The sequence below is a fragment of the Silene latifolia genome, chromosome 11 (assembly GCF_048544455.1).
Source record: "Silene latifolia isolate original U9 population chromosome 11, ASM4854445v1, whole genome shotgun sequence".
NCBI lineage: Eukaryota > Viridiplantae > Streptophyta > Magnoliopsida > Caryophyllales > Caryophyllaceae > Silene > Silene latifolia.
Genome location: NC_133536.1, coordinates 20,750,570 through 20,778,249, shown reverse-complemented (window position 1 = coordinate 20,778,249; position 27,680 = coordinate 20,750,570). Strand labels below are relative to the sequence as shown.

At 35.1% G+C, this 27,680-nt stretch overlaps 1 protein-coding gene across 2 annotated transcripts; it reads left to right on the top strand.

Moving 5' to 3' along the window:
* Positions 1-2,009: 2,009 nt before the first annotated feature.
* Positions 2,010-25,179, top strand: LOC141611332 (putative late blight resistance protein homolog R1B-23). Of its 2 annotated transcripts, none has more exons than XM_074429853.1 (4): positions 2,010-2,253; positions 2,367-2,433; positions 20,367-23,532; positions 23,817-25,179. In XM_074429853.1, exons 3-4 carry the CDS (start codon positions 20,411-20,413, stop codon positions 24,940-24,942), a joined length of 4,248 nt encoding a protein of 1,415 aa, XP_074285954.1. In that variant the 5' UTR covers positions 2,010-2,253; positions 2,367-2,433; positions 20,367-20,410; the 3' UTR covers positions 24,943-25,179. The 2 variants fall into 2 exon arrangements, with proteins under 2 accessions (XP_074285954.1, XP_074285953.1); XM_074429852.1 differs by having other exon boundaries at positions 2,348-2,433.
* Positions 25,180-27,680: the final 2,501 nt, after the last annotated feature.

The following is a 27,680-nucleotide window of genomic DNA, read 5'->3' as shown; positions in this document are numbered from 1 at the left end:
TCCATTCGGGGATGGTGAGCAGATATTGAGCAGGTATGAGATGAGTACTGGGATAGCTGGGATTGCCACGACATGATGATAGGAGTCTTCCGCTGTAGCTTATTAGTTTATTTACATTTCAGTTAGAACAGTCAGTTTGAGAACATGTATTACACTTTTGGTTTGGTTTTGAGAATTGTAACTCTTCGCTAAGTATTTATATTTAAACGTTGTTTCTTCATTGTTTATTTGATTATCATTGCCTCGGGTAACCGAGATGGTAATGTCTTCATACCTGAGTGGTCCTGGTAAGGCACTTGGAGTATGGGGGTGTTACACAACTGGTTAAGAGAATTGTCCGTGCTACCTAGACAATGAGTTAGAGTGTTGAATGTGTCTTATAATTTGATAGATTTTATCTTAATCATAATTTTAAGAATGACATACAAAATGTATTATAATTAGACAACTCAATTCAACTCCAATTAGTCTTGCTGAAGACGGGTCGGGGCAAGTGACGGATAATGCCACTCACAAAACGGATAGGGGGGACAAGGTTGGGGCACCCCCATGTGCTTCCCACTCTCCTCTATTTGGGTCATTTGTGAGGGAAAATGGTATCCGTCACTCCAAAGTGACGGATACGTGCCGTCACAAATGAGATTTTGTGATTCAACTCTATGTTATACAAAAACAATTCTATATTATACAGAAAAAAAAATCAAAAGGTAAACTTAGATAGTCCGGTGGGGCGGGATACCAAAACTATTTCATAGTATTTGTGTACTAGTCTAGATCTAGCGCAATGAATTCACAGTAAAGGTTCATTTGATACAACAATCCCTCTTAATAAGTCGTAAATAATTAATTTTGTAAAATAGTGTTTCTTAGTTAAAATAGTACTAAATAAAGTAATCCTAAAAGTAAATTGGGACAAAATGACTCCTAGTAAAACAGTAGGTCTCATGAGAGACCGTCTCTCACTAATTTAGTGGGAGACATAATAAGAAAAAAACAAAATTCAGTGGGTCTCTCACCCTGTCATGTGAGAGGTCTCTCAATAACGCTATTAAGAGCAGAGGCGTAGCTACCTAGTAGCATGGGGTAGCACCCGCTACCCCAAATCCCGAAAATTTGACTAAGAAGATGAAATTTTGCTACCCCGTATATATCGCTGATATGTGTCAAAGGATAAATAAATAATACGTTTCTAAGGTAACATCAAATTGTACATGGTCTAGTGATAAAGTATAAGTACATCTCTCAGGAGAGTTGGGTTCGACTCCTACAATAAGTAATTTTTTTACAGGTGTTGAGTTGTATATGTACCCACATTATCTTTTCACCTAAATAATATCTCTCCTAATATCCTATATATTCTCTAATTCCGAACTCCATTTTCCTCGAAAGCTCGTTTGGGCTCGTTTATAGTTTTTTTTTTGTATAATCTTTATATTGTAATATTATTATTATTTCAAATTATATTTTATTTAGATATTTATATAAGTGTTATAATATAATAATTTTTAATATTTTATAATTTTATTTGTTTTTCAAAAATACTTATATTTAATTAGATTTAAAAGGTGAGAAAGTGAAAATATATAATGATAAAACGAGCTCGAGCTTTTCCCGGGCCGAGTTCGAGTTTCAATTTTTTAGGCTCGACGAGCCCAAGCTTGAGCCAAAAAATGCTTAATGAAAGGTCTTAACTATCTAGGATTTGAGGCACTGTCATTTCCGTCAACAACCATATCAATTATCGCGAAAACATTTTTTTCGGATTTACAAATTGAAAGTGTAGTTCTTAATGACAAAAAAAAAACAAATTGTTTATAAAAAAAATCTATGTTGCTATTGTGCTCACGGCTTCACGCTACTTTCGCTACCCCAAATTTTCAATCCTGGCTTCGCCCCTGATTAAGAGACCGTCTCTCCAAAATTTTTGTGAAAAAAAATAACCCGATCTAATGTAATGCAATAAATACCGTAAACCGGAATAGATGAGAGTCATACATACCTACCAAAATCATGTGCGATGTAATGTTATAACGTGGGATCTGAAGTCAACACCTAATAATAATGTGAATCTCGAGTAAGGCAGGTCGTAATTGTTAAATCCCATATATTTGCAATTGAAAGTCTTATTTTAATTAATAATTAATTAATCCTCAGCAAATTAAAAGTTGGATGACTATAATACTCCTAAATGGGTTACTCCTATTGCTCCATTATTACAAGCAGCTTACATCTTTTGGATCCTCATTCCTCAAGGTTAGTCTTCTGGTATTTCATTCATTCATATTGTATTTCACTTTTACAAACATTGATACATTATCTCATATTTTGTTCTATTTTTAATGTGTAGGACTTATTGTACTCTGCAGGTGAAATTTGGTACTTCAAATTGGATACCAAACTCTTGATCAGCTCAAGGCTCCGATTCTTTCTCAGGTTAGCCTCATCCATCCTCTACTCTCTAGTCTCTACAAATTCTTGTTTCATCCACCAAAAGTTAGTATAATGTTTCTAAGTTAAGCAAGTGACTAAACTAATCTATCTTCCCGACCATCAAATTTCAATTGTGTGTTTTATCATAGTTTCCTTCTACCAATAATGGATGGGGTTTTGATGGGAGGTCGCCGGTAACAAGTTAGAGAGCTTAGGGGGTACATAGATCTATTTAATGGGTCAGGCGAGCGGGTTATGAGTTGACTAGTTTCGGGTTCCTCAGATCAAATACTCATTTTACTTTCCGTATGCAGTGTCTTAATATTTAAACGTGAAAATTGCAACTTACCACCTAGTATATACCGTATTTTACAAACTACCACCTAATATTTCGTTTATTATAAATAACCACCTACATTACACGGTATACATCCGAAGTCCCACCATATATCATTCTCGACCATCATTTAATTTAATTCCCGACTCATTAAGTGAATAAATTATGGAATGACCAAAACACACTTACTTTTATTATTCACTCTAAAAGACTCCCTGCAAACAAAATCAAACTCTTCACCCAAAAAATACAATCAAAATCAATTTGTATTTGAAGAATCAATATCAAACAATTATTCATCAATCTTAAACAAATCTCAAAGATAAACTAGTATCCAATTTACTTAGAATTGTTCCTCCACCACTAGGAAACTCCCACCTATCTTCAAAACCACTATATCAAACAATCCAATTTACTTAGAATTGGACTAAAGTTATACAAAAATGAACCAAAGTTATACAAAAATAGACCAAAGTTATACAAAAAAAGACTAAAGTTATACAAAAATTGGACTAAAGTTATACAAAAAATTGGACTAAAGTTATACAAAAAATGAACCAAAGTTATACAAAAATGAACCAAAGTTATACAAAAATGGACCAGAGTTATACAAAAATGCACCAGAGTTATACAAAAATGTACCAGAGTTATACAAAAATGAACCAAAGTTATACAAAAATGAACCAAAGTTATACAAAAATAGACCAAAGTTATACAAAAAAAGACTTAAGTTATACAAAAAATTGGACTAAAGTTATACAAAAAATGAACCAAAGTTATACAAAAATGAACCAAAGTTATACAAAAATGAACCAAAGTTATACAAAAATCGACCAGAGTTATACAAAAATGCACCAAAGTTATACAAAAATTGGACTAAAGTTATACAAAAAATTGGATAACTTTGGTGCATTTTTGTATAACTCTGGTGCATTTTTGTATAACTCTGGTCGATTTTTGTATAACTTTGGTTCATTTTTGTATAACTTTGGTTCATTTTTGTATAACTTTGGTTCATTTTTTGTATAACTTTAGTCTATTTTTGTATAACTTTGGTTCATTTTTGTATAACTTTGGTTCATTTTTGTATAACTCTGGTCGATTTTTGTATAACTTTGGTCCATATTTGTATAATTAACTTTGGTTCATTTTTGTATAACTTTAGTCCATTATTGTATGACTTTAGTCCAATTTTTGTATAACTTTAGTCTTTTTTTGTATAACTTTGGTCTATTTTTGTATAACTTCAGTCCTTTTTTGTATAACTGTAGTCCATATTTGAATAACTTTTGTCCTTATTTGTATAACTTCAATCATTTTTTGTATAATTGTAGTCCAAATTTGTATAACTTTAGTCCAAATTTGTATAACTTTAGTCCAAAATTGTATAACTTTAGTCCAAAATTGTATAACTTTAGTCCTTATTTGTATAACTTCAGTCCAAATAAATATGAAAAATAAAAAACGACAATTCTAAAACCAATAGGTATTTAAAATAATATGAAAAATTTAAAACAAATCTAAAAATCTAAAAACTAGATCTAAATAAATAACAACATAATAAGTAAATAACAAAAAAAAAAAAAAAAAAAAAAAACCAACAACCCAACCCAACCCGAAATCTGAAATAAACCAAATAACAATAAAAAAAAAACCAAATAACAAAACCAAATTTAAATATCGTGTGTATAACTCTAATGCACGCAGTGTATAACTTTAATAGACAAGATGTATAACTTTAGTTCAAAATTTGTGTAACTTCAATTTATACAATGTATAACTTTTAGACATTAACAGTATAACTCTATTTTCATTATTGTATAACTTTAGCCCAAAATTTGAAATTTAAAAAAAAAAACTTGAAAAATAACAAATAAGAAATTCAAAACAACAAAGACCAAAAATTAAGGAAATACAATACAATACAATAACAATAATTGAAATAAAAAAACGTCAGTGAACAATAACAACCAAATAACAATAACCAAATATCTAAAAATTTAAATATCGAGTGTATAACTTTAAGGCACGCAGTGTATAACTTTAATAGACAAGATGTATAACTTTAGTCCAAAAAATCAAATAACAATAACAAAACCAAATAACAATAACAAAATAAAAAAAATAACAAAAACAAAGATATGAAGAATGAAGCTATACAAAAATAACAATAACAACCAAAATTACAAAAATAACCAAATAAAAAAATGAAGAACAAAAAAATGAAGAACAAAAAAGAAAAAAGAAAAAGTGAATCTGAAAAAGTGAATGGTGAGGCGTGATGGTAAGCAAAAACCAAATAACAACAAACAAATAACAAAAACAAATAAGAACAAAGAACAAATAACAAAAAAAAAAAGTGAATCTGAAAAATGAAGAACAAGAAAATGAAGAACAGTGGTGGTGGCGGAATGAGGGTGAGGCGTGAATGGTGAGGCGTGATGGTGGCTGCGGGGTTTTTGTCGTGGGTTTTAGTGGTGGTGGCGGAATGAGGGTGAGGCGTGAATGGTGGCGGCGGGGTTGTTGTCGTGGGTTTTTGTCGTGGTTTTGTCGTGGGATGGTGGTGGTGTGATGCGGTGGAGGTAGGCGGCAGTGGTGGTGGCGGAATAATGAGGGAATAAGGACGGGGGAGTAGGAGGGTGGCGGTTGTGGTTCGTGGTAAAGGAGGGTGGCAGGTGTGGTCGGGTGGAGGTAGGCGGCAGTGTGGTGGCGGTTGTGGTTCGTGGCAGGTGTGGTCGGGGTGTGGTGGTGGTAAGGGAGGGTGTGGTCGGGTGTGGTGGTTCGTGGAGGTAGGCGGCAGTGTGGTTTTTCATGGTTTTTTTTTTTGTTTTTGTTTGTTTGATTTTGTTTGGTTTTGTTTTGTGAGGGAAAAAAAGAGAGATAATAAGGGAATGAGAGAAGTGAGAGAGAAGAATAATGAGGAAGTGAGTAGGGAGATTAGAAAGTGGAAGGAGTTATACAAAATTAGGCGGAGTTATACACAATTAGGGAAGGAGATTAGGGAGGGAGAATTGTGACCCTTCAATGAGATGTAATCTCATCCCTCCATCCCTTCCATCCAAGGGCTCTTATAAGGACTTAGGGACTCAATAGATGTAAGGACCTTAGAAGAACCACTCTCTCTCTCTCTCTCTCTATATATATATATATATATATATATATATATATAGAGAGAGAGAGAGAGTAAAGATCAAGTAAGTCCATGCTCTAAGTGTGAGTCCATAAGTCCTCATCCAAGCCATTGGATGAGGAAGATGGGTGGTGGAGATCAAAGCACAAAAAGGTGATTAATTAGCTAAATAAACACTCTCTCTCACTACCTTAACTAATCCACCCTAATTATCACTAATTCCACTATATATAATTTATCATCACACCCATTTATCTCTCATCTCACACAATTCAGTCACCTTCTCTATCAAAAACCCAATAAAATTAAAAACCCAATAAATTCAAAACCTACAAATTCAAAAAAAATTCCTCCTCTTTTCCTCACCAACCCACCTCCTCCACCAACCACCACCACCGACACTCCCTCCTGCCGCCTACCGTCCTCCGTCCGTCCCTCCTTTTGTCCCTCATTTCTCTTTTTTTTTTTCAGATTGCACTCACGACCCACGCCCCCACCTCACACCAAAACCACCGCACACCCACCATCCACCACACGACTGCCTCCCTCCTCTTCAACCCGACACCACTGTCACATCTCCTCTCCAACTCCACACCTTCGCCATAACCGACTGCCTCCCTCCTCTCTAACCCGACACCAACTCGGAACCACTGCCACATCTCCTCTCCAACTCGACACCACCGCCGCACCACTCTCGACCGTGCATTTAAGCTGCCACATCTCGTTTATTCTTTTTATTTTATTTTTATTTTTCAGATTTGTTGTTTGTGTGTCTTTTTGTATTTTGTTTTTTGTTTTGGGTTTTGTTTTTTTGCTTCTTTTGCATATTTTTTTTTAAAGTTTTGATGATGGTGATGTAAAATGGTCTGTTGTGTTTTGTATTGTTTTTTTTTTCTTTTCCTTTTTTTCTTTTTTTTTTTTAAAAAAGTTTTGATGGTGATGATGTAAAATGGTCCATAATGTTGTGTTTTGTATTGCTTTATTATTGTTTTGTCGATAAATTGTAAATTTTTTGTTTTTAGTTTTTTTTTTTAAGTTTTAGATCTGATTGTTGTGTTTTTTTATCTCTATTAAAGTTACATTTTTCTTAATTAAAGTTATAATTTTCTCGATTAAAGTTACATTTTCCCCTATTTATTAAAGTTACACTTTATCTTGTTAAAGTTACATGTTTCTCTATTAAAGTTACACTTATTAAAATTACAGTTTTCTCTATTAAAATTACACTTTTTTCCATTAAAATTACACTTTTTTCTGTTAAAATTACACTTTTCTCCATTAAAATTACACTTTTTTCTGTTAAAATTACACTTTTTTTTAGTTAAAATTACAGTTTTCTCCATTAAAATTATACTTTTTTCTGTTAAAATTACACTTTTTTCTGTTAAAATTACACTTTTTTTCTGTTAAAATTACATTTTTTTCTATTATAATTATACTTTTTTCTGTTAAAATTACACTTTTTTCTGTTAAAGTTACACTTATCTCTATTAAGGATACTCTCTCAAGGACTAAAGTTATACTCCCAATGGACTAAAGCTAGACTATCAAAGGACTAAAGTTATACCCTCAATGGATTAAAGTTACACAATGAATATGGACTAGAGATTTATACTCTCAATGGACTAAAATTACCATTTAATGACCTAAAATTACACTTTAGTTGACTAAAGTTACACTTCAAATTACAAATTAATAGACTAAAGTTACACTTCTGGACTAATATTACAATTTAATGGACTAAAATTGCACTTTAATGGACTAAAGTTACACTTTTAAAAGACTAAAGTTACACTTATAAATCACTCAATTTAAAATGAGTTGTGTTAAAATTTGAAAAAAAAAATGTCTCAAAAAATTGACGTAAATATGCTTCAAAATTTCAAATTTGTCGTAAAACACAAAATTTGTCGTAAAGTTGCTTCAAAATTTGAAATTTCAAAATAATATCCGTCAAAACCGCTTTCTTTTGTTAAAATTACACTTTTTTTTTGTTAGAATTACACTTTTAAAATAGTAAAAGTGTCATAAATTTTGTATAAACTTTCTCTCAAAAAATTTTTTTTGTAAAAACTTGAAAATATAAGAAGGCCAAAATAATGTTAATTGGGTAGAATAATCAATTAGTGAATGTATAATTAAAGCTGGAGAGAGAAAGTTGATTAATTAGTGTATAGGAAACTAATTAGTGTTAAGTGTTTTGTTGCTTTCAATCTCAACCATCCTTAGTGGAAGATCTAAGGGATGTAGAGAGGACTTAGGGACTCAAATATTTAGGTGGACTTATAAAAACTTGACCCTCTCTCTCTCTCTCTCTCTCTCTCTCTCTCTCTCTCTCTCTCTATATATATATATATATATATATATATATATATATATATATATATATATATATATATATATATATATATATATAATTATGATCAAATGAGTCCACCTTCTTTAGGTGAGTCCATGAGCCCTAATTCTAGCCATTAGATTATAACAAAATCAAGGGGTAAGATTAAATCTCAAAATAGGAGGCCTATATAAAACACAACAAAACCCTAAATTTTTCATTTCATTGCCTCACAAACACATTTCTCACTTCTCTCTCTTTATCCCCACTTTCTCTCTCCAACTCCACAGCCACCAACCTACACCATTTCTGCCGCCACCCTCCACCACTACACCCCCGCACCTCCTCTCCCGTCCGTTAATTTTTTTTGCTTCAGATCTCCTGCCTTCCTCCGCTGCCGCCTCCGTCGTCCTCTTCTCTGCCACCGTCCGTTAATTTTTTTTTTGCTTCACTTTTTCTGCCGCCTCTATCGTCCTCTTCTCTTCCCTTTCTTCTTCTTATTTTCCTTGCTTCACCCTTCGTCTTTTTCTGCCGCCTTCTTCTCCTTATATATTTTTTTTTAAAGATTTGGTTGGCGTTTGGTGGTGATTGTTGATGGTGTCGTAGTGAGTATGTGGTTGGGGGCGGTTGGTGGCTGCCGCCTCTCTCCTTTCTCCTTTTCTTTTTCTTTTTTCTTTTTCAGATCTATGGTGGTTGTTGTTGGTGGTGGGTCATTTGTGGGATGGTGGTGGTGATGTCGTTGCCTTCACACTTTTTTTTTTTTTTTTTTTTTTTTTTTTTTTTTTTAGATCTGGTGGTTTTTTTTTTTCCCGATCTGGTGGGGCGTGGTGGTGGTCGTGCAGGGGGACGTCGTGGTGGTTGGTGGTGGAGATGGTTTTTGTTATTAGTTGGCGGCGGCTTAAGACTAAAGTTACACCGATACGGATTAAAGTTGCACCTTTAAAGTATTAAAGTTACGGTGACATCGATTAAAATTTCACTCAAATTTATATATCAAAAATCACTATATTAAAATAAAGTTACATCGTCAAGAGATAAAGTTACACTCGTAAGGACATAAAGTTTCATAAACTAGGACTAAAGTTGAAGTAACCATTAAAATTACATTATCAGATAAATGCAAATTCTTATATAAAATGGCCTAAAAAATTAAAGTTGTAATTTTTAACATTAAAGTTTCACTTTTAAAACATTAAAGTTACGTTTTATAAATTAGCGAAATTAAATAAATATTAGATAAATTCAAATTATTATATCAAAATGGTATAAAAAAAATTAAAGTTTCAATTTTAGCATTAAAGTTTTACTCGTAATACATTAAAGTTATAATTATAAATCAGTAAAATTAAATAAATATTAGTCACAATTATATTATTACATAAATTTAAGTTTTTATATTAAAATTGGTTTAAAAAAATTAAAATTTCACTTTAAAGCATTAAAGTTTTACTCGTATATCATTAAAGTTACAACAAAGATCAGCTAAATTAACTAAATATTTGTCACAATTTACATTATTTCATAAATTCAATTTTTTATATTAAAAATAGCCTAAAATAAATTAAAGTTATACTTTTAAGCATTAAAGTTTTACTTGTAAAACATTAAAGTTTTATTCAAAAATACATAAATTCAAATTTTTACTTAAAAAATGACTTTAAAAAATTAAAGTTACAATCATAGAGAATTAAAGTTACATTCACATATTAAAGTTTCTCTTATAAAACATTAAAGTTTCAATCTAAAAATTACTTAGAAGTTGCAAATCTCAACCATCCATCTAAGAAGATCTAATGGCTTAGAATAGGACTTAGGGACTCACCATTTTAGGTGGACTCATTTGAACTTGACTCTATATATATATATATATATATATATATATATATATATATATATATATATATATATATATATATAGAATTAGGATCAAATGAGTCCACCTCCTTTAGGTGAGTCCATGAGTCCTAATCTTAGCCTTTAGATTAAAACAAAATCTATGGTCAAGATTAAATCTGAAAATAAAAATTCCATATAAAAGCTAACAAACCCTACTTTCATTCATTTTCGCCTCCCTCACTCCCACTTCTCTCTCTAAATCTCTAAATCCCTCTTCTCTCCTCTTCCTCCTCCCACCCCGACACCACTCTCGCCGCCACCCTTCCCGTTGCCGCCACCACGGTAAGCCCGAAATCGTGCAGACCCTCATCCCTCTGCCGCCACCATCTCCTTCCTCCCACTCCCACCACAAGACCACCACCACAACACCACCAATACCAGCCGCCCTTCTCGGGTCCTACTGCCGCCCTCGGCCACCCCCGACGACCACCTGTTACTCCCCTTCTCTCTGTTTCTCCCTCCTCGGCCAACCCGTCGCCGCCTCTCCCTTCTCATTTTTTTTTCTTTTTTTGTTTTTCAGATCTGAGCATATGGAGTGGTGGTTCGTGTGGGGGGTTAGTGTTGGTGATGTCGTGGGGCGGTGGGTCATGGGTAAGGGTTATGGTGGTGGATAAAGTTGGTGGTAAGGGTTATGGTGGTGGAATTTGTCATGGGTAAGGGTTTTTTTAAGATTATAACCCGACGCCGCCTCTCCCTTCTACCACCTATTCGTTTTTTTTTTTTTTTTTTTTCAGATTTGTCATGGGTAAGGGTTATGGTGGTGGATAAAGTTGGTGGGTCGTTGGTGGCGGTTGGTGAGGTGCCGCCTCCTCTCCTTTATTATTCTTTTTTTTTTTTTTTTTTTGTGCTCATTTGTTTTCAGATCCAACATGGGTGGTGTTGTTGGGGAGATTGGTTGTCGTGGTGGGTTAGGACGGTAGTGAGTGTTGGTGGTGGTCAGTTGTAGGTGAAGCAGTTGTTGGCTAAAGTTTTAATTGATACACACTAAAATTTATTAACGTTTCAAAAATGACTCGCATTAAAGTGACTTGCATTAAAGTTTCGTCTCACAAGCATTAAAGTTTCGTCTCACAAGCATTAAAGTTTCAATCGTGTACCAGTAAAGTTTCAATCGTGTACCAGTAAAGTTTAATTCGTATATCATTAAAGTTTCATTTATATGGACTAAAGTTACGTTTTTATGGACTAAAGTTGCGCTCCTATGGACTAAAAGTTACGCTGATATGGGACTATTATATTTGTTAAGGACTTCAATTTCATAAATTCAAATTATTATAAAGTTATAATCTTAAAAACAAATAAAGTTTCAAAAACTATGACTAAAGTTGCCAGTGTAAAACATTAAAGTTTTATCCATAAAATTAGAATATTTTTAAAGAATTTAAAATTAGAAATTGTTTAAAAATATTAAAGTTTCAACTTTTTAGCATTAAAGTTTTACTCGTAAAACATTAAAGTTACATTTATAAATCTGTAAAATTAAATAAATTTAAATTTTTATATAAAAAATTGACTAAATAAATTAAAGTTTCAATTTTTAGCATTAAAGTTTCACTCTTAAAACATTAAAGTTACATTTATAAATCTGTAAAATTAAATAAATTTAAATTTCTATATAAAAAATTGGCTAAAAAAATTAAAGTTTCAATTTTTAGTATTAAAGTTTTACTCGTAAAACATTAAAGTTATTTTTATAAATCAGTAAAATTAAATAATTTCAATTTTTTATATTAAAAATTGTTTAAAAAAATTAAAGTTTAAATTTTTAGCATTAAAGTTTCATTCATAAAACAATAAAATTATACTCAAAAATCAATTTTATAAATTTAAAATAAAAAATGGTAACATAAATTTTAATTTTTATATATAAAATGACCTTAAATATTAAAGTTATAATTTTAAAGAAATAAAGTTACACTCATACATTAAAGTTTCATTTTTAAAACATTAAAGTTTTCATCTTAAAATTTTAAAATCTCAACCATCAATTTTAGAGATCAATGGTTAGGATTAGGACTTAGTGGACTCACCATTTTTTGTGGACTCATTAGAACTTGCCTCTATATATATATATATATATATATATATATATATATATATATATATATATATATATATATATATATATATATATATATATATATATATATATATATATATATATATATATATATATATATATATATATATATAAGCTGAAATTTTTTATCGCAAATAACCTACGGAATCTACATAGTATAAAAGTTGGGTTTTTTTAAGCAACTAGTTTTAATCCCGTGCAAAAATTGCACGATATAGGTGGCGGTTAGAGTATAATGTCGAGTTATTAATTTTCTTACAAAACTTAGATGTGTATATGAGTTTACTTTTGCGTTTTATTAGAAATGGGGGAAATATTATTCCTGCCAAAATATGACTTTACGTGATAGCGTGACCCAACCCATTTTTGTAAATGGCAAGACCATAAAAATTTGATTTACCCGCTGGACCCGAATCTGAATTAACTTGTTAATTTATGGGTGAACTTGATCCGAGCCGTTGAACTCGATGGTTTAAAGATAAACCGTCTTACTCAAAATTTGTGTTTTATAAAACTGTCTTACTAACACAATTTAATCTAATGATTTTACCTTACCATCCTAGAATGACCAAAATAAAACGACTAAAGGAAAGGGCCCAATATTAAAGTAGTAAATAGTCTATGATGATTTTTTAGAATAACTTGGCAAACGCAAAATCATAAATTAGGCTTCACTTTACTCCCTTGACAATCTCCTTTTTTTTTCCCACATATTTAAAGCAAAAGTAACGGAAATCGTTATCACAGAAAAGATATTTTCGAGTAATATAGAAATTCGACTTTGTAGCTATATTCAATTAAGTATTTTTATACTTTATTATATATTTCTTATTCTTACTTGCTTACATACTTGTTAATTGTGATAATTTGATGATGTTCAATGTTTTTTTTTTTGAGTTTGATTGTTTTTTTTAATTAAATTTATTAAGTGATGAAAGTTTATAGCATAAATTATTCTTAAAATAAGTTGCTTTTATATATGCATCACATTAAAGGCGTAGCGGGGTAAAAGTTGTATTTTGACTGTTGAATTTTAGAAAGAAAAGATTACAAATTGGGCTCACATAATCCTAAAATTGAGCGATCAATAAGAATGTTTTAAAAAAACCTAGCTTTTATATATAGTAGATTCTGGAATACACATGAGTTTGATTAGGAATTTGTAATTTGATGTTTTGAAATGATTATTTGTAACATTTTGTAATTTTTGTATGTGCATAATCAATACTGTATATTAATTCCAGAAACCAAGGGACTTCAATGTAATTAAAGAAAGTTATACAAATTAAATATACTATATAGTTTTAAATCACTAGCACCGTGTGATGGACCTGATTAAGGGATTTCAATCCAAATATTATATAGTTTGGGTTAAAATTAAATTATATAGAAGCTTGGTAACTTTCCTAAACATGGTCAATTTTCTTAAAATAAAATAATTAATTAAGATGGTCAATTTCCTTAAAATAAATAGTATAAACATGCACACTTATGATATTAATTATTATCATCATAAAACTATATTATTATATTTAAAATATATGCAATTTTATTAAACTTTATAGTTTATTAGATGTATAGAGATGTTAATTATTTAACATACAAAATATAATAAGTAGGTTATAAATAATTCAACTTAGATTCCATAATATATAATATTGCATAATTCTTTCGATTTGATTTAATGCATATAATGTAATATATTTATATAAATATATAATCCTCTTAAAATTGCATGCTTAAGTAGTAAAAATAATTTCGTCAGTAAAGAAAAGAATTGTAGTAACATTCGATATAGTTATATGATAGTAATCACTCATTTGAATAGTAAAAGTAACAATATTATCAGCGATATTAGTGAAAGTGGTAGAAAAAACAACGGGAGTTGTGAAATAATCAATATTAATGCGGCAATAGTGAAAGTAACAATAATTACAGCGGGAGTAGTGAAATTATCAATATTAATGCGGCAGTAGTGACAATAACAATAATTACGGCGGGAGTAGTGAAAGTAACAATGATTATAGGCAAATAGTGAAATGTTATTACTATTCCAATCATAATCCTTTAAAAAACCTAACTTTTATACTAGGTAGATATGATTGGCTCCTTGATTCCAGGAAACAAAAAAAGACTTTTCCTCCCACAACTCCAACGTGTTGTTCCTTAATTTTAGGAGCTTTAATTTCTACCACTCTACAATCTACAATTTCCACAATTCCACATTCAGGTATACAAAATCTCTACACTTTTTATCAATCATTCATGTAACATTGAAAATTTACAACAAAATGTAAAATAAAAAAATTACAAACTAAATTTGAAAATTTACAACAAAATGTTAAATAAAAAAATTACAAACTAAATTTGACTGTGGTAACCCCCCCCCCCCCCCCCCCCCCGTTTTTTAGGGGGATCTGGTCGAAATACCGAAAGAAAAAAATACATTACAATATCAAATATCGGTAGAATACAATAATTTCAACCAAAATCAATATAGTACATAAGAAATTAAAGTAATTTTTATAAATTGGATCGACCAAACTAGATTTATATGCCAAAAAGTCATAAAAAAAATTTAAAGACATAAATATCAAAAGAAAACTATTTTCACAATAAAGAAAACAATCTAAAAAATAATAAGGTAGCATTTTACAAATAGAAAAATGGAAGAATCTAAATCTAAAAGATTAGTTGAGGTTGAATAAGATCAAGGAAAAGGAAGGTAAAGAAGTAGCCCGGTTGTGAATGATAACAGGAGCATTTTAGTTGAAGTTTGTATAGCAAATGACTTAAGGGACTATGATGAAGTCAATGATTGAATTAGTTTAGAGAGAGGGTATGAGAGACTAGGTTGTATTTTATAGTTAGGGTTATCAAATTTATTTGATATGATATATATGGGCTGATTTTTTGGAGTAAAAATTAACCCAATTCGTGATTATATTCTTGGAATGATGAATTTTTATGTTTTGTAAATAATTATGGTGATGATTATGAATCATATATATTCTTGGAATGATGCATTTTTAATTAATTTTTTTTGTCATTTATTTAGGTTTTGCAAATAAAATACTAAATGAGTGACCCCGTGCAATTTTGTTGCACGAGTATAAAACTAGTATAAGCTAAACTTTTATAAATGTTTACTCATTATGATAATGGATGGTTTGAGGATTTAGGTATTACACGTTAGTTTATTAGATAAAATAAAGTTGGGATTGCCTCACTGATCGCTTGGATCTAGGTATTCATCCCGTCCACCTTCGACTCAAGTTCACCAACTGTCTTTTCCATCTCCTCGAGGCTCTCCCCCATTCGGATAACGATGGCCTCGAGTAAGGGAAGTTTCTTATCGAACGACTCCTCCACTCCGTCCTCTATACTTTCACCCATTTTCTTGATCTTGGGAAGTTTCTTATCGAACGACTCCTCTAAGGCGTCCACTCGGTCCTCTATACTTTCGCCCATTTTCTCGATCTCGATTAACAAATGCGGGTTGCAGAAACCTGTCCGAAAACCTAGGCTTTGATACCAAATGTCACATGTCACGCTTCGGTACTTTTGCCGGATCGTGGTGCGCACCCTTGCCAACTCTAGGGCAAGAATGCAAGCAACAAGGGTCTAGTGAAGGATCGCCCACTAGCACGTTTCTCGGGACTTGGGGTGTGTGACGGAAATCCTAGTCACGGTTATCAATGTCCGGCACACGAAGGCAATAAAAGTAAGCAATACTATTATTGTAAGCAAGAAACAAGCAATATCAAGTTTAAAGATGAGAAGCGGTTTTTATTGACTAGCACCTCTCATAGAGGTAAATTTGATATTTTGGTCCTGGTAGCAGGATACATTGTACATTGAAAGTGCAAAATAGCAATATGAAATCTAAACGCCTAAAAACGTAACTCAAACTAAGAATCTAGCTCCAAGATTAGACACGCAGGAAGGAAGTAATCATCTTGGAGTACTACTTGACTATGAAAATGGAAATGAAAATACATAAGTGAAAATATAAAATCTAAGGGCTGGAAGTGAAAGGACCGCCTGCTCAATTTTCAGGGATTATGCGGCTTAATGTGCGGCTCCTTACACATAGCTATTCCCTTCTTTGACTTAGTTACCATACTTCGCTCCAAGGAAGGTGGGAGCTAAGCTAGTGTAGTAGGAGTTGAATAGTTTAACACACCCTCTGAACGATTACTCTCATATTAGAGCTAGTCGAGAAATCATACCAAGATGCATTTGGAATTTCTCAAAGACCTTTGGTAAAGATATCTGCCACTTGATCATCGGCTTAATATAGTCCAAATGAATCTCGCCTCTTAGAATCTTCGCTCGTACAAAATGGTAATGTATTTCGGCATGTTTTGTCCTAGCATGAAAAACTAGATTTGCTGAAGACATGTTACAACAATATACCTTCACTCCAAGTGGTTGGTATAGATCCTTCAAGAGTTTGTGTTAACCTCGCACACTCTTTATTGCAAATACAAGTGACGTGACGGTCTGACGGACTATGATTGTTGTCTGGACTAAAAGAGAGTCGGTGACAACGCTATCCAACCGTTCCAACAGCTACTCAAGGCAACCTCAGATACACCTTTCATACCTTTCATGTCACTAACTGCTCACCATTTGCCGACAATAACAAATGGATCACCGCAGACACGATAAAGAAGAAATAGACCACAAACACCCACAAGGTAGGTTTAGTAACAGTCAAAACATCACAAGTTCAAGTACGAAGAATACAATTACATACAATAACCACACAAACAATTCCTACACAATCCTCTATCTCCACGACTCCATAGTAACCTATGTCCGAACCACATCGCGGAACACGAATGGCTCTCATCGTAGCGAGTAAGCCTTGTACTCATCGCAACGTGCAACCAACCCTTGCCGATGTCCGACCGCAATACTGAACATCAAAATTCCCACTCACCGCAACGAGTCGCAGCGAGTGTACCTCTTTAACACCCATCGGGAAAATAAGAGGCTTGTGTTATGTTTATAAGGGATTCCACCCACCGATTAGTAACAAGGCCTTATGCTTTAGGGCTTAAGTGAGGACAAATAACGAGCCCAAAGGTACACATCCCATCTTATTTTATTGGATTTGTGTTACGACGATGGTGGCCGAGTTGTTATAAATGGTATCAGAGCAACCCTGCTACCGTGTGGTGAACATGTGGTCAGGAGTACTCGATTCACCCACCTTGCGGGGGCGGTCAGTTCCGAGGCACAACGAGGACGTTGTGTTCTTTAAGTGGGGAACTCCCCAAGATATTGAGAGGAAAGTTGTCCCACATCAGGAAAATAAGAGGAGGCTTCTGATATGTTTATAAGGGATTCCACCAATTAGTAACAAGGTCTTGTGCTTTTGGGTTTAAGTTAGGACAAATAACGGGCCCAACATCCCATCTTATTGGGGGTGGTGTTACGACAGTGGTGGGCCGAATTTTTATAACCTCAGATCCTTAATGTGCACATTCTTCAGGTGACGGGAGTCAGCGATACCGACATTACTTCACAAACACCACCACTACTACCATCACCATGATCACAACCACAACCACAATAATAAGAATCAACCAATCACATAAACACAATATCACATCAACCTCGTAATCAATAATATATAACTGACTAGGGAAACCCTACCTTTTAGCAGTTGATTATGATCTTTCACAAATCCATCACCTACATAACATAATTATGTATAATTATTACATGCTCAATCAATTAACCATGGACATAACATAGACTCATCATGACTTAATAGTAATCTCAACTTAAAGACCAAACTCGACTTTTCTTGACTTTCTAGCATAGACTCTGTATAAAATGCTAACTAATTCCAGAAAAATCTAATCGATGCAGGCCAACTCTGTTGAAACCCCATGACTCTTAACTACAATTCTTATCCCAAGTATTTTTCCCAAATTCGAAATTTATCACCGGTTTCATTTCTAAAAGCTGACATAATTCGTCTCATAAAAAGTAACGATTCATAAAACGAGTTTAAAACATCATTTTTGGGAAATAATTCTGTAGTCATAAATGAATCACCTAGAACAAAACACAAGGAATTTGGCTACGAAAGCTATATGCATACACTAGACTTGAATAAACATGAGTCTCTTCCCAAACTTTTCGAAACCAAAGACTTTAAGACAGTGAAAATAATCGAACAAGGCAACCAAACAAATTTGTAATCTGTAAATTGTTGTAACAATCCTAATCATACTCACCCTAATTGATGATGATGATGATGCACGACTCTCTAACATAACTATATGATAAGTTGAAGACATAATGATGAACAATTAACCCTTAAAAAATAAGGAACCAACTTACAACAACAGGAATCGATCTAGGTCGAGATAGGTGAGAAATCCCCCAAATTGATTTGAAGAATAAGGCCAACCTCTTTTCTTTCTCTCTCTAGGTTTAGCAAATGTTTAGAAGGCAAATGATATTCTAAACTGTTTATGGAGTTATTAGTAAAACCCTTGGTTAACATAACATAAGAAATCGTCAAACTTGCTGAACCGACTTACTCGGTCAAATGGTCTCCGAGTGTCACCCACTCGATCGAATTACCATCCTCAGAAATACGAAGTATTATAATCTTCCCTCCTTAAAATGAAGTTCGCACGTACACTACCCTTCCAAAACTGCCACCGACACCAAGTGCTCATCATGCCACTAACATAACCACTCATTAACTCCACACCCAATATAATTCACCATGCAAGGACAACTATTAAAATGTATTATTACATCAGTACTCTCATTTTTTCTAGCTTTTTAATTTTGCACGGTAAGCTTGTAAATGCTTTTTATATATTTTAGAAAATTATTAGTTTCTTTTATGTCAAAAGAGAAAAAAAAAAAATCAACCTGATACCTGATATTACCTAATAATAAAAAAAATATGTTTTTTTTTTTTTTTTTGCAAGAAGAGTACATCCTAATTCCTATGTGTATTCATCCACAAAGGGGTAGAAAATAGAAATAGTTTCTTACAAAGTAGTAACAAAATTAAGCACAACTAGCATTGAGGTGATTAATCACCTCTTCACTAGCCTGATTTTTCCTATCAAGCAATCTAACACATATGCTAAGTTGAAGGTGCCTAACTAGAGCTTTGGGAGTAGATTTCTTACCAGCAGACAAACGAGTATTTCGCTCTTGCCAGACAGCATAAGACAACATAAGTAGTAGTTGCATGGCAACAACGAAACCAGCTCATTTTCGAATCTTTTCTCCTATATCTAGAAGTGCACCAGCACAGTTCTTGCCATATATCATAGATCAATATTTCGTCCAGAGACTCTCATCCATGCCAACATGTTACGCCATAATTCCCCAGAAAAGGCACATTTGAAGAATAAATGTTTGTGGGTTTTGCTATCAGCTTTACAGAGAACACACCAGTTAACCCAGCTTAGACCTCTTTTAGTAATGCAGTCCACAGTAGGAGGTAGCTTCTGTTGAACAGTAATGGCACTTATGAAGCTATGCCTGGGAATAACTACGGTATAAGATTGGTAAATGTAGTGTATTTCTTAATGAATGATAATTACAGTGAATGCTAATCTATTTATACAAAAACCTAGCATCCAATTTAGGCTAATATAGGTGTCTTGTGTAAGAATACATCCTATAGTTACAATATATGCAATTCTCTAAAATATATGTTGCTGTTTATGTTGAGATATCTTTGGAGGTGGAAGATATGGAGGATATCGAAGATATTCTGTTAATACGCCCCCGCAAGATGGACGTTGCAGACAGGAGTCCAATCTTGTCTCGTAGTTCATTGAAGCGATGCTTGGGAAGTGGTTTGGTTAGAGCATCGGCCAGTTGGTCTTTGCTAGCGATATGTTGTATACTCGTATGAAAGCATTTTTTTAAGTCTGGAATGACATATGGCGAATGCATAATGACCCAGTTTATTGACAGCTTCATCTTTAACCAATATTTATTCATAATATATACACTTTAAACTACACTTTTGTACAAATAAAATACGAAACTATATATTTCAACAAATTAAACATGACAAAACTTGACACATTTATCCGTATGATAGATAATACTCCGTATTTGCTAGAGGTAACTATATTTTCTTATCCATACGCAGGTGATGTAATCTCTGATGTTGCCTGACATATGGGATAAGGAAAAATGAGCTTATACAAGAGAATATTGCAGGACTTAGACTTAATAGAAGCAGATGTCGAAAGATTTTGTGGATCCTCAACGTACAATCTCGAAAATAATATTGAGGCGCTCAGGTATATGTTTATGTTCGTCGCACCATATCTGGATTCACGTCTTGGGAAGACATACTCTCTTAGACAATTAGAGGATTTTAAGGATGGGAATGAATTCATTGATTTTTGGTTGCAAAAAGTGGAGTGCAGCACCGGGTCCTCGTGTGATGGAGATGACTGTCTCTGGCACACGGCTAATTACTTTTATGAATCTAGCCACCTTTTAGAATGGGAAAATGATTGGGTAAAATGTGTAGAGGGAGTCGTGGAAACTCTGGATTCTGTTCAGCATATTGAGGAAGCAACTTTTTTAAATGAGTTTAGAACCATTAAACAAGGACTTGGACTCTTGCTATGTTTTCACAAGTCGGTGGCGAATTGGAACTTAGAGAAGGGGGAAGAAATTAGGCCAATGACAGATGATATGTCTAGGCATATGAAAGATTATGCCCAGAGAGTTATGCTCATCTTTAAGCTACTGCCATTGACCGACGTAGATAGAAAGGAGGACATTTCTACATTGGTGGAGGAGATACTAAATTACGCAAGTTACTGGAGGAAGATTAGGAAGAGCAGACCCCTGAATCAAACCTTGGAAGACCCATGTGGACCCGACTATGAAACTCTTGTTTGCGTCACTGATGATCTGGGATACCTTCTGAGCACACTACTGGATGATCTTCCTTCCCAGATGGTACCGGACATTAATGACATTGCAGCTCAAATGGACGGTTTTCAATGTGCACTTAGTCCTACGTGGACTAAAATATTTGTGGAGAGTGGCATATCCTATGCCATTGCAAGAGATATATATACCTCGGCTGATAAGGCAAGTCATATAATTTCGGATCTTAACACACATGATAGAGTACTTCATACCCAACAGAAAATTGCTCACATTAGAGATGTTGCCTGGAAGATATACATGAAATACAATCTAACTCCCACTTGTATTGACGATTTCTTCACATGTGCGAGGCTTATATTGGAGGAGGTTGTGTTAACTAATACTCCAGCCGCCAGATATGTGAGGGAGCTCAGCTTACTCCACACATTTATCAAGGATACCGAAAATATGTTGCCAGTAAGTATAAAGCTCCAGGAAAAGTATCACCAAATCCAAATAATCTTCTGTGACGCTTGGATGCAAATCTGGTCACTCTGTTTAAGAGAACCAAAGTGTAGAAAGGAATTTCTTACCCTATCTCTTGACATCTTCAAAGATATTGCAGCAAACATTCTGAAACCGGGTGATCTATTAGTCGACTTGATCGAAGATTTAGTCCAGATGCCTAAAGCTAATGAGCTTTTGCATGAGCTTCACAGATCTCTTGTCAAAGCGGAGGATGACAACCTATTTGTAAAGTTAGTTTACTCCCTCGTGAAAAATCTAGTGAGAACTCTCACGATAGAGGGAGTAGGTGATGAGGTTGAAGATGTTGAGGTTGAGGTCATTGAAGCAGCACACAATTATATCTTATTTTTCAGGGAATTTAAAAATGACGCTCCCTCTGGTCTGAAGGAAGGAGTCGAGGGCTTCAAAGCATCGCTCAGACACGCTTATGATGAATATATCAAGTTGCCAAGCATGGAGCTGTCCATGTCTGAGTTAGAGTTCTTTGATATGCTAGTGAATCTGACCGAGTTCAAGAAAAAAGATACTTATAATGCAGAACTAGTTGGAGTACTCCATGATGATTTATCTAATTGCTTTACTTTTCTTCAACCTTATACAATGAGGCGCGATAAACCAGAGGAAGTCAAGCAGTTATGGACTCAGATTATGAAACTCGGTCCCAAAGTGGACAATATGATAGACACATTTGAGGAGTTGCCTACCTGGTATAGCGAATTACGAGTTTTTTATGTCTCGGAAGAGGTTAATCTTATCAAAGAACATTTGTCGAATATTTCCGGCAGGGATATATCCACAACTGAAGTTGAGGGCTCAGATATACATGCTGAAAACCAAATTGGGAAAGGCCACGCGACAGATCATTCCAAAGATGAAGTCAGTTTTGAGGAGGAAGATAGACTGAGAGTGCAACTTACCACAGGGTCACGGAGTTTAGAGAAAATATCGATAGTTGGTATGCCTGGTTTAGGCAAGACAACCCTAGCCATGCGTCTATACAAAGATTGTGCCAAGTCGTTCACTGCTCATGCTTGGTGTTATGTTGGGCAAGAGTTTCAAAGGAAAGAGCTCCTCCAACACATCATCGGTCAAATTAGTGAGCGGCCTAGAAGCGAAATCAATGTCATGGGGAATGAAGATTTAGCTAAACTTTTGAAGCAGTGTCTACTTCAAAAAAAGAACTATCTCATTGTTTTAGATGATATATGGGATGTTGATGCTTGGGATGCTCTTTGGAAATGTTTTCCAACCAGCGACAATGGAAGTAAAATACTAATAACAAGCAGGTACAACAACGTCGGAGAGAAAATTTGTCGTGATGGAATTGTTATAAAACTCAACCTCCTAACTGCAGACAAAAGCTGGCATCTATTGCAGAAGAAAGTATTTGGGGCAAGGATTTATCCTAAAAGATTATGTGAAGTCGGCAAAGGAATTGCACAGAAATGTGGAGGGCTGCCACTTTCAATAGTTATGATAGCTGGAGTTCTTAAAAATAAAAGTGAGACGGAAGATGGTTGGAAGGAAATTGAAAGGAGCCTGGATGATCACCTCTTAAATGCTGGTTCTAGTACCGTAGAACTAAGTTACAGACATCTATCAGTTCGCATGAAACAATGCTTTCTATATTGCGGAACATTCTCTAAAGGTACAGAAATCCCTAGGTCGAAACTGATACGGCTATGGCTTGCAGAAAGATTTGTAGAGACTTCCTATGAGCGGGAAAGCTTGGAAAGCGCTGCAGAGAAGTACTTGTGCGACCTAGTGGACAGAAGTTTACTAATGGTTGCAAAAAGAGGGTCTGATCATCGAATTCAAGCCTGCAGGATCCACGATTTGCTGCTAGATTTTTGCGTACAAAAAGCAAAAGCGGAGAAGTTTCTGATTACAGTGGAGAGGTATGAGCTAGTTATTCACCTTACAATATGATCCGAAGATGTAAAAAGATAAATAAACAGGAAAAGAAAAATAGGAAACACGGAGTACATAAAATCTGGAGAACCTTCTAAATAAAGTTAACTAAGATTGGTCCATCATCCATGGCTATGTCAAAAATGAAAAGAAGCAGTAATGCTCACAAATCACAGCAGTAATACTCGTGTTAAATCTTTCATACATGCCTTCTAAATAAATCTTTCATACATGTACTTTATACTGTGTATACTCGTGTTTTACATTCCAGGTGGTACAATCATGCAAGTCCTAAGAAACATGGCCGCCTATGCGCAACTAGCGATCAGTTAATGAAATTCAATTTACAGGGATCAACACATCTAAAACCGCGCTCTTTGATTTACTCTCCGTCGTTATTTGAACCATGGAAACCCTCGTTGTTTGTGTTTGAGAATTTCAAGTCACTTACTTTGCTGGACTTGGAAAGACTTAGTATGGATGAGTGCTTTTCTGAAAGTGTAGGAAAACTGACATTGTTGAGGTACTTGTCTATACGAGGTTGGATGAAAAGCATCCCATCCTCAATTAGTCATCTCTTGAACCTAGAAACGCTCATTGTGAGAGGAACCCGCGGTGAAGTTGAGGTTCCTTTCACAATTTTCAGTCTGACCAAATTAAGAGATCTCCTGGTTGATAAACGTGCAAGAATCCGTGTGCATCCGAGTAACAATTTTCACACAATTTTCAGTCTGACCAAATTAAGTTGTCTTCAAAACTTCTCTACCCCAGTTCTTTCAGGGAGTATTGAAGATCAGATAATTGTAAGGTTACCAAATCTTCGAAAACTAAGATGCATAATATTGGAGCCATTCGATTGGTCTATTCTTGATCGTCTTTGTCACCTTGAATGTTTGAGAGTTTTCTATCAAAGTTGGAGTCCATTTTGCGGCAACCTTATATTTCCTACGAACGTGTACAAACTGACACTTTCTGGATTTCGGTTACGCTGGTTGGACATAGAAAAGATCGCTGATATGCTGCCTCGGCTTGAGATCCTCAAGTTACTGTTGAGAGCCTTTGAAGGGGAACAATGGAGGACAACTGCGACTTTCAAAAATCTGAAGTACTTGAGAATGGAGGGGCTTAATATTAAATCATGGGAAGCATCAGATGATAACTTCCCCACGCTAGAGCGATTAGTTGTGCGCAGATGCAAGTCGCTTAATAAAATTCCGGAAGATTTTGGAAACATGGGAGAGTTAATGGGTATTGAAGCACACTGGTGTGATACGTCTCTTGTGAAGTCGGTTCTCAAGATCAAGAGGAAGCAGATTGATGAAGGAAACATGAAGTTCGAGGCCATAATATATCCCCCTGTGCTCGACATTAGCGATGATGAAGAACTGAGTGAGTAGGTGATAGATCGCACATGGGACTGGGTCGCACCCGTCGAGGAGGCGAGAGTGTCCACTTTATAAGTCCAAGAAGGATTCCAAGCAGAAACTTGGTGCGATTCTGATTTACGAGTATTTTATATTGCTGTAACCCTGTAAGTCTCCCATTGCTATCTGTAATTTTTCCCCTTATTATTGTATGACTGCTTCATGTCAACAGATTTTCAAATTATTTTCGGATTGAATTATGTTTTGGTATTTAAACATCGACCATTGTTTTATCACAATATAAAATAGTCAATTCCAGTTTACGGAAACTGTTGAACAAACAACCGCAGCACAACGGAAGCCTAGTCTTCCTCCTATAAAATAGCTACTTGTTTTAGTTAGTATTATTTAGCACATGTACATTATCTCTTCCCCTAACTTCTAGTTGTTAGTTCCATGATTATAGTAACCTAGCTTTAGTCAATTGTATATATAAAAACATGTATCCTGTACATTAGAATTATTCATTAATCACAAAACAAATATTCACAACCTCTCTTATTCTTTACATGGTATCACGCCTTCATCGATCCTAACCATCATCGTCTCCGTTGTCCTTCACGCAACCATTATGTCGACCCAAACCAACTCCCTTATTCCCAACCACGATGAACCAACAAAACCACTCATCTCTATCTCCTTTCCCAATTGCATTTAAGCTCACCCCTTCGACCTACCGATCTTGGCAATACCAAATCACGAAACTCCTTCGAGGCTATGGCTTATTTTCCTACCTCGATGGAACCAACCCACCACCACCCACCACTATCACCCCACCCGCAACCGAAGCCAAACCCAACCCTGAACCGGTTCCCAACCCAGCCTACACTACTTGGTTTAAACAAGACAACCTCATCCTAGGAGCCCTAGCCGGAACACTCCACGAATCCGTCTCACCCATTCTTCTTGATGCCAATACTTCCCATGAAGCATGGCAAACCCTAGCCATTACTTATGCTAACCCTTTCCGTGGCCATATACTTCAAATTAAGGATCGTCTTCGTCATATTACTCTTGGCGATGGCACGATTTCCGAGTATATGCTTGCCATCAAATCCTGCACCAATCAACTCGTCGCATCTCGTGGTTATCAACCCCATACTTCTCGCTACAACCACCATAACACCTACTCCTCGAACAACAACCGTACCTATCACCCACACACCAACTCCAACCGCCAACAAAACACGACCCAACCTGCCCACAACCAAAACCCGAGACCCGTTAAAAGGCATTGTCAATATTGCCGCGAAACAGGCCATGTCATTAGTGACTGCCCCGACTTCAAACGTGACTACCCAATGGTCTCGTTTCCCCCACCCAAACAGGCCCGACCTCAAGCCCACACCGCTACCGCTGCAACCCCTTCCACCTCTGCCTATATCGTTGATAGCGGTGCCTCGCACCACATTACCAACGATCTCGAAAACCTCGCTCTTCATGGTCCCTATGAAGGACCGGATGACCTAATTATAGGTGACGGGTCGGCTCTTCCAATCACCCACCACGGTTCATTCACTACCCCCTCTTCCTCTCGCTCTCTTTTGTTTAATAATGTTCTTGTCGTTCCAACCGTAGCTCGAAACCTTTTGTCTGTCTCTCAATTCTGTTTTGACAATAATGCTAATGCTTGTTTCTCATCCTTTTCTTTTTTGTTTTAAGGACCGCTTGACGGGTGAAATTCTCATCCAAGGACCGTTTTAAGATGGCGTCTATCAATGGCAACCACCCACCACCAAGCCCTGCGCCTACTCCAACCTTAGTTCGTCTCCCAGCGGTTTGTGGCATGCTCGACTGGGACACCCTTCCAATGCTATACTAAAACAATTAAACTCTATTTTTGATTTCCGTATTTCAAGTTATTCGCACTGTAATTCATGTTTAGTCAATAAAAGCCACAAGTTACCCTTTTCGATTTCCACATTAAAGTCCACTGCACCGTTTGATCTCATTTTTTCCGATGTTTGGACCTCACCTATTTTATCCATCGACTCCTTCAAATATTATATAATTTTTGTCGACCATTATTCACACTATTTTTGGCTTTATCCCATAAAAAATAAATCCGACACAACAACCACTTTCACTCGATTTAAGAACATTATTGAAAATTATTTTCAAAAACCAATTAAACAATTCTATTCTGACAATGGGGGAGAATACAAAAAATTAAACCCGACCCTCCTTGATGCCGGAATAAACCACCTCACCTCACACCCGAGCACAATGGTTTTGCCGAACGACGCCATCGCCATGTGGTTGAAACAGGTCTTGCTCTCCTTACTCATGCTCAAATGCCGACTAAATTTTGGCCCTATGCTTTCTCAACTGCAACCTATCTCATTAATCGTCTTCCTACATCCACTTTACATAACAAAACCCCTTACCAAATCCTTTTTGGTCGTGACCCGAATTACAAAAAATTTAAACCATTCGGTTGTCTCTGTTACCCGTGGCTCAAACCCTACACGGCTCACAAGCTAGACCCAAAATCGACCCCCTGTGTGTTTGTAGGCTACTCGAATACTCAGAGTGCTTACTTGTGCTATGATCCCGTCGCCACTAAGCTATACACATCTCGCCATGTTCGATTTATCGAACACATTTTCCCTTACACCTCACTCCTCAACTCCACCCCGTCACCCATTGCCACTGCTGAACGATGGTGTGAGCTCACCATTCCCCTCCTTGCTCCGGCCCTGCCCATCCAA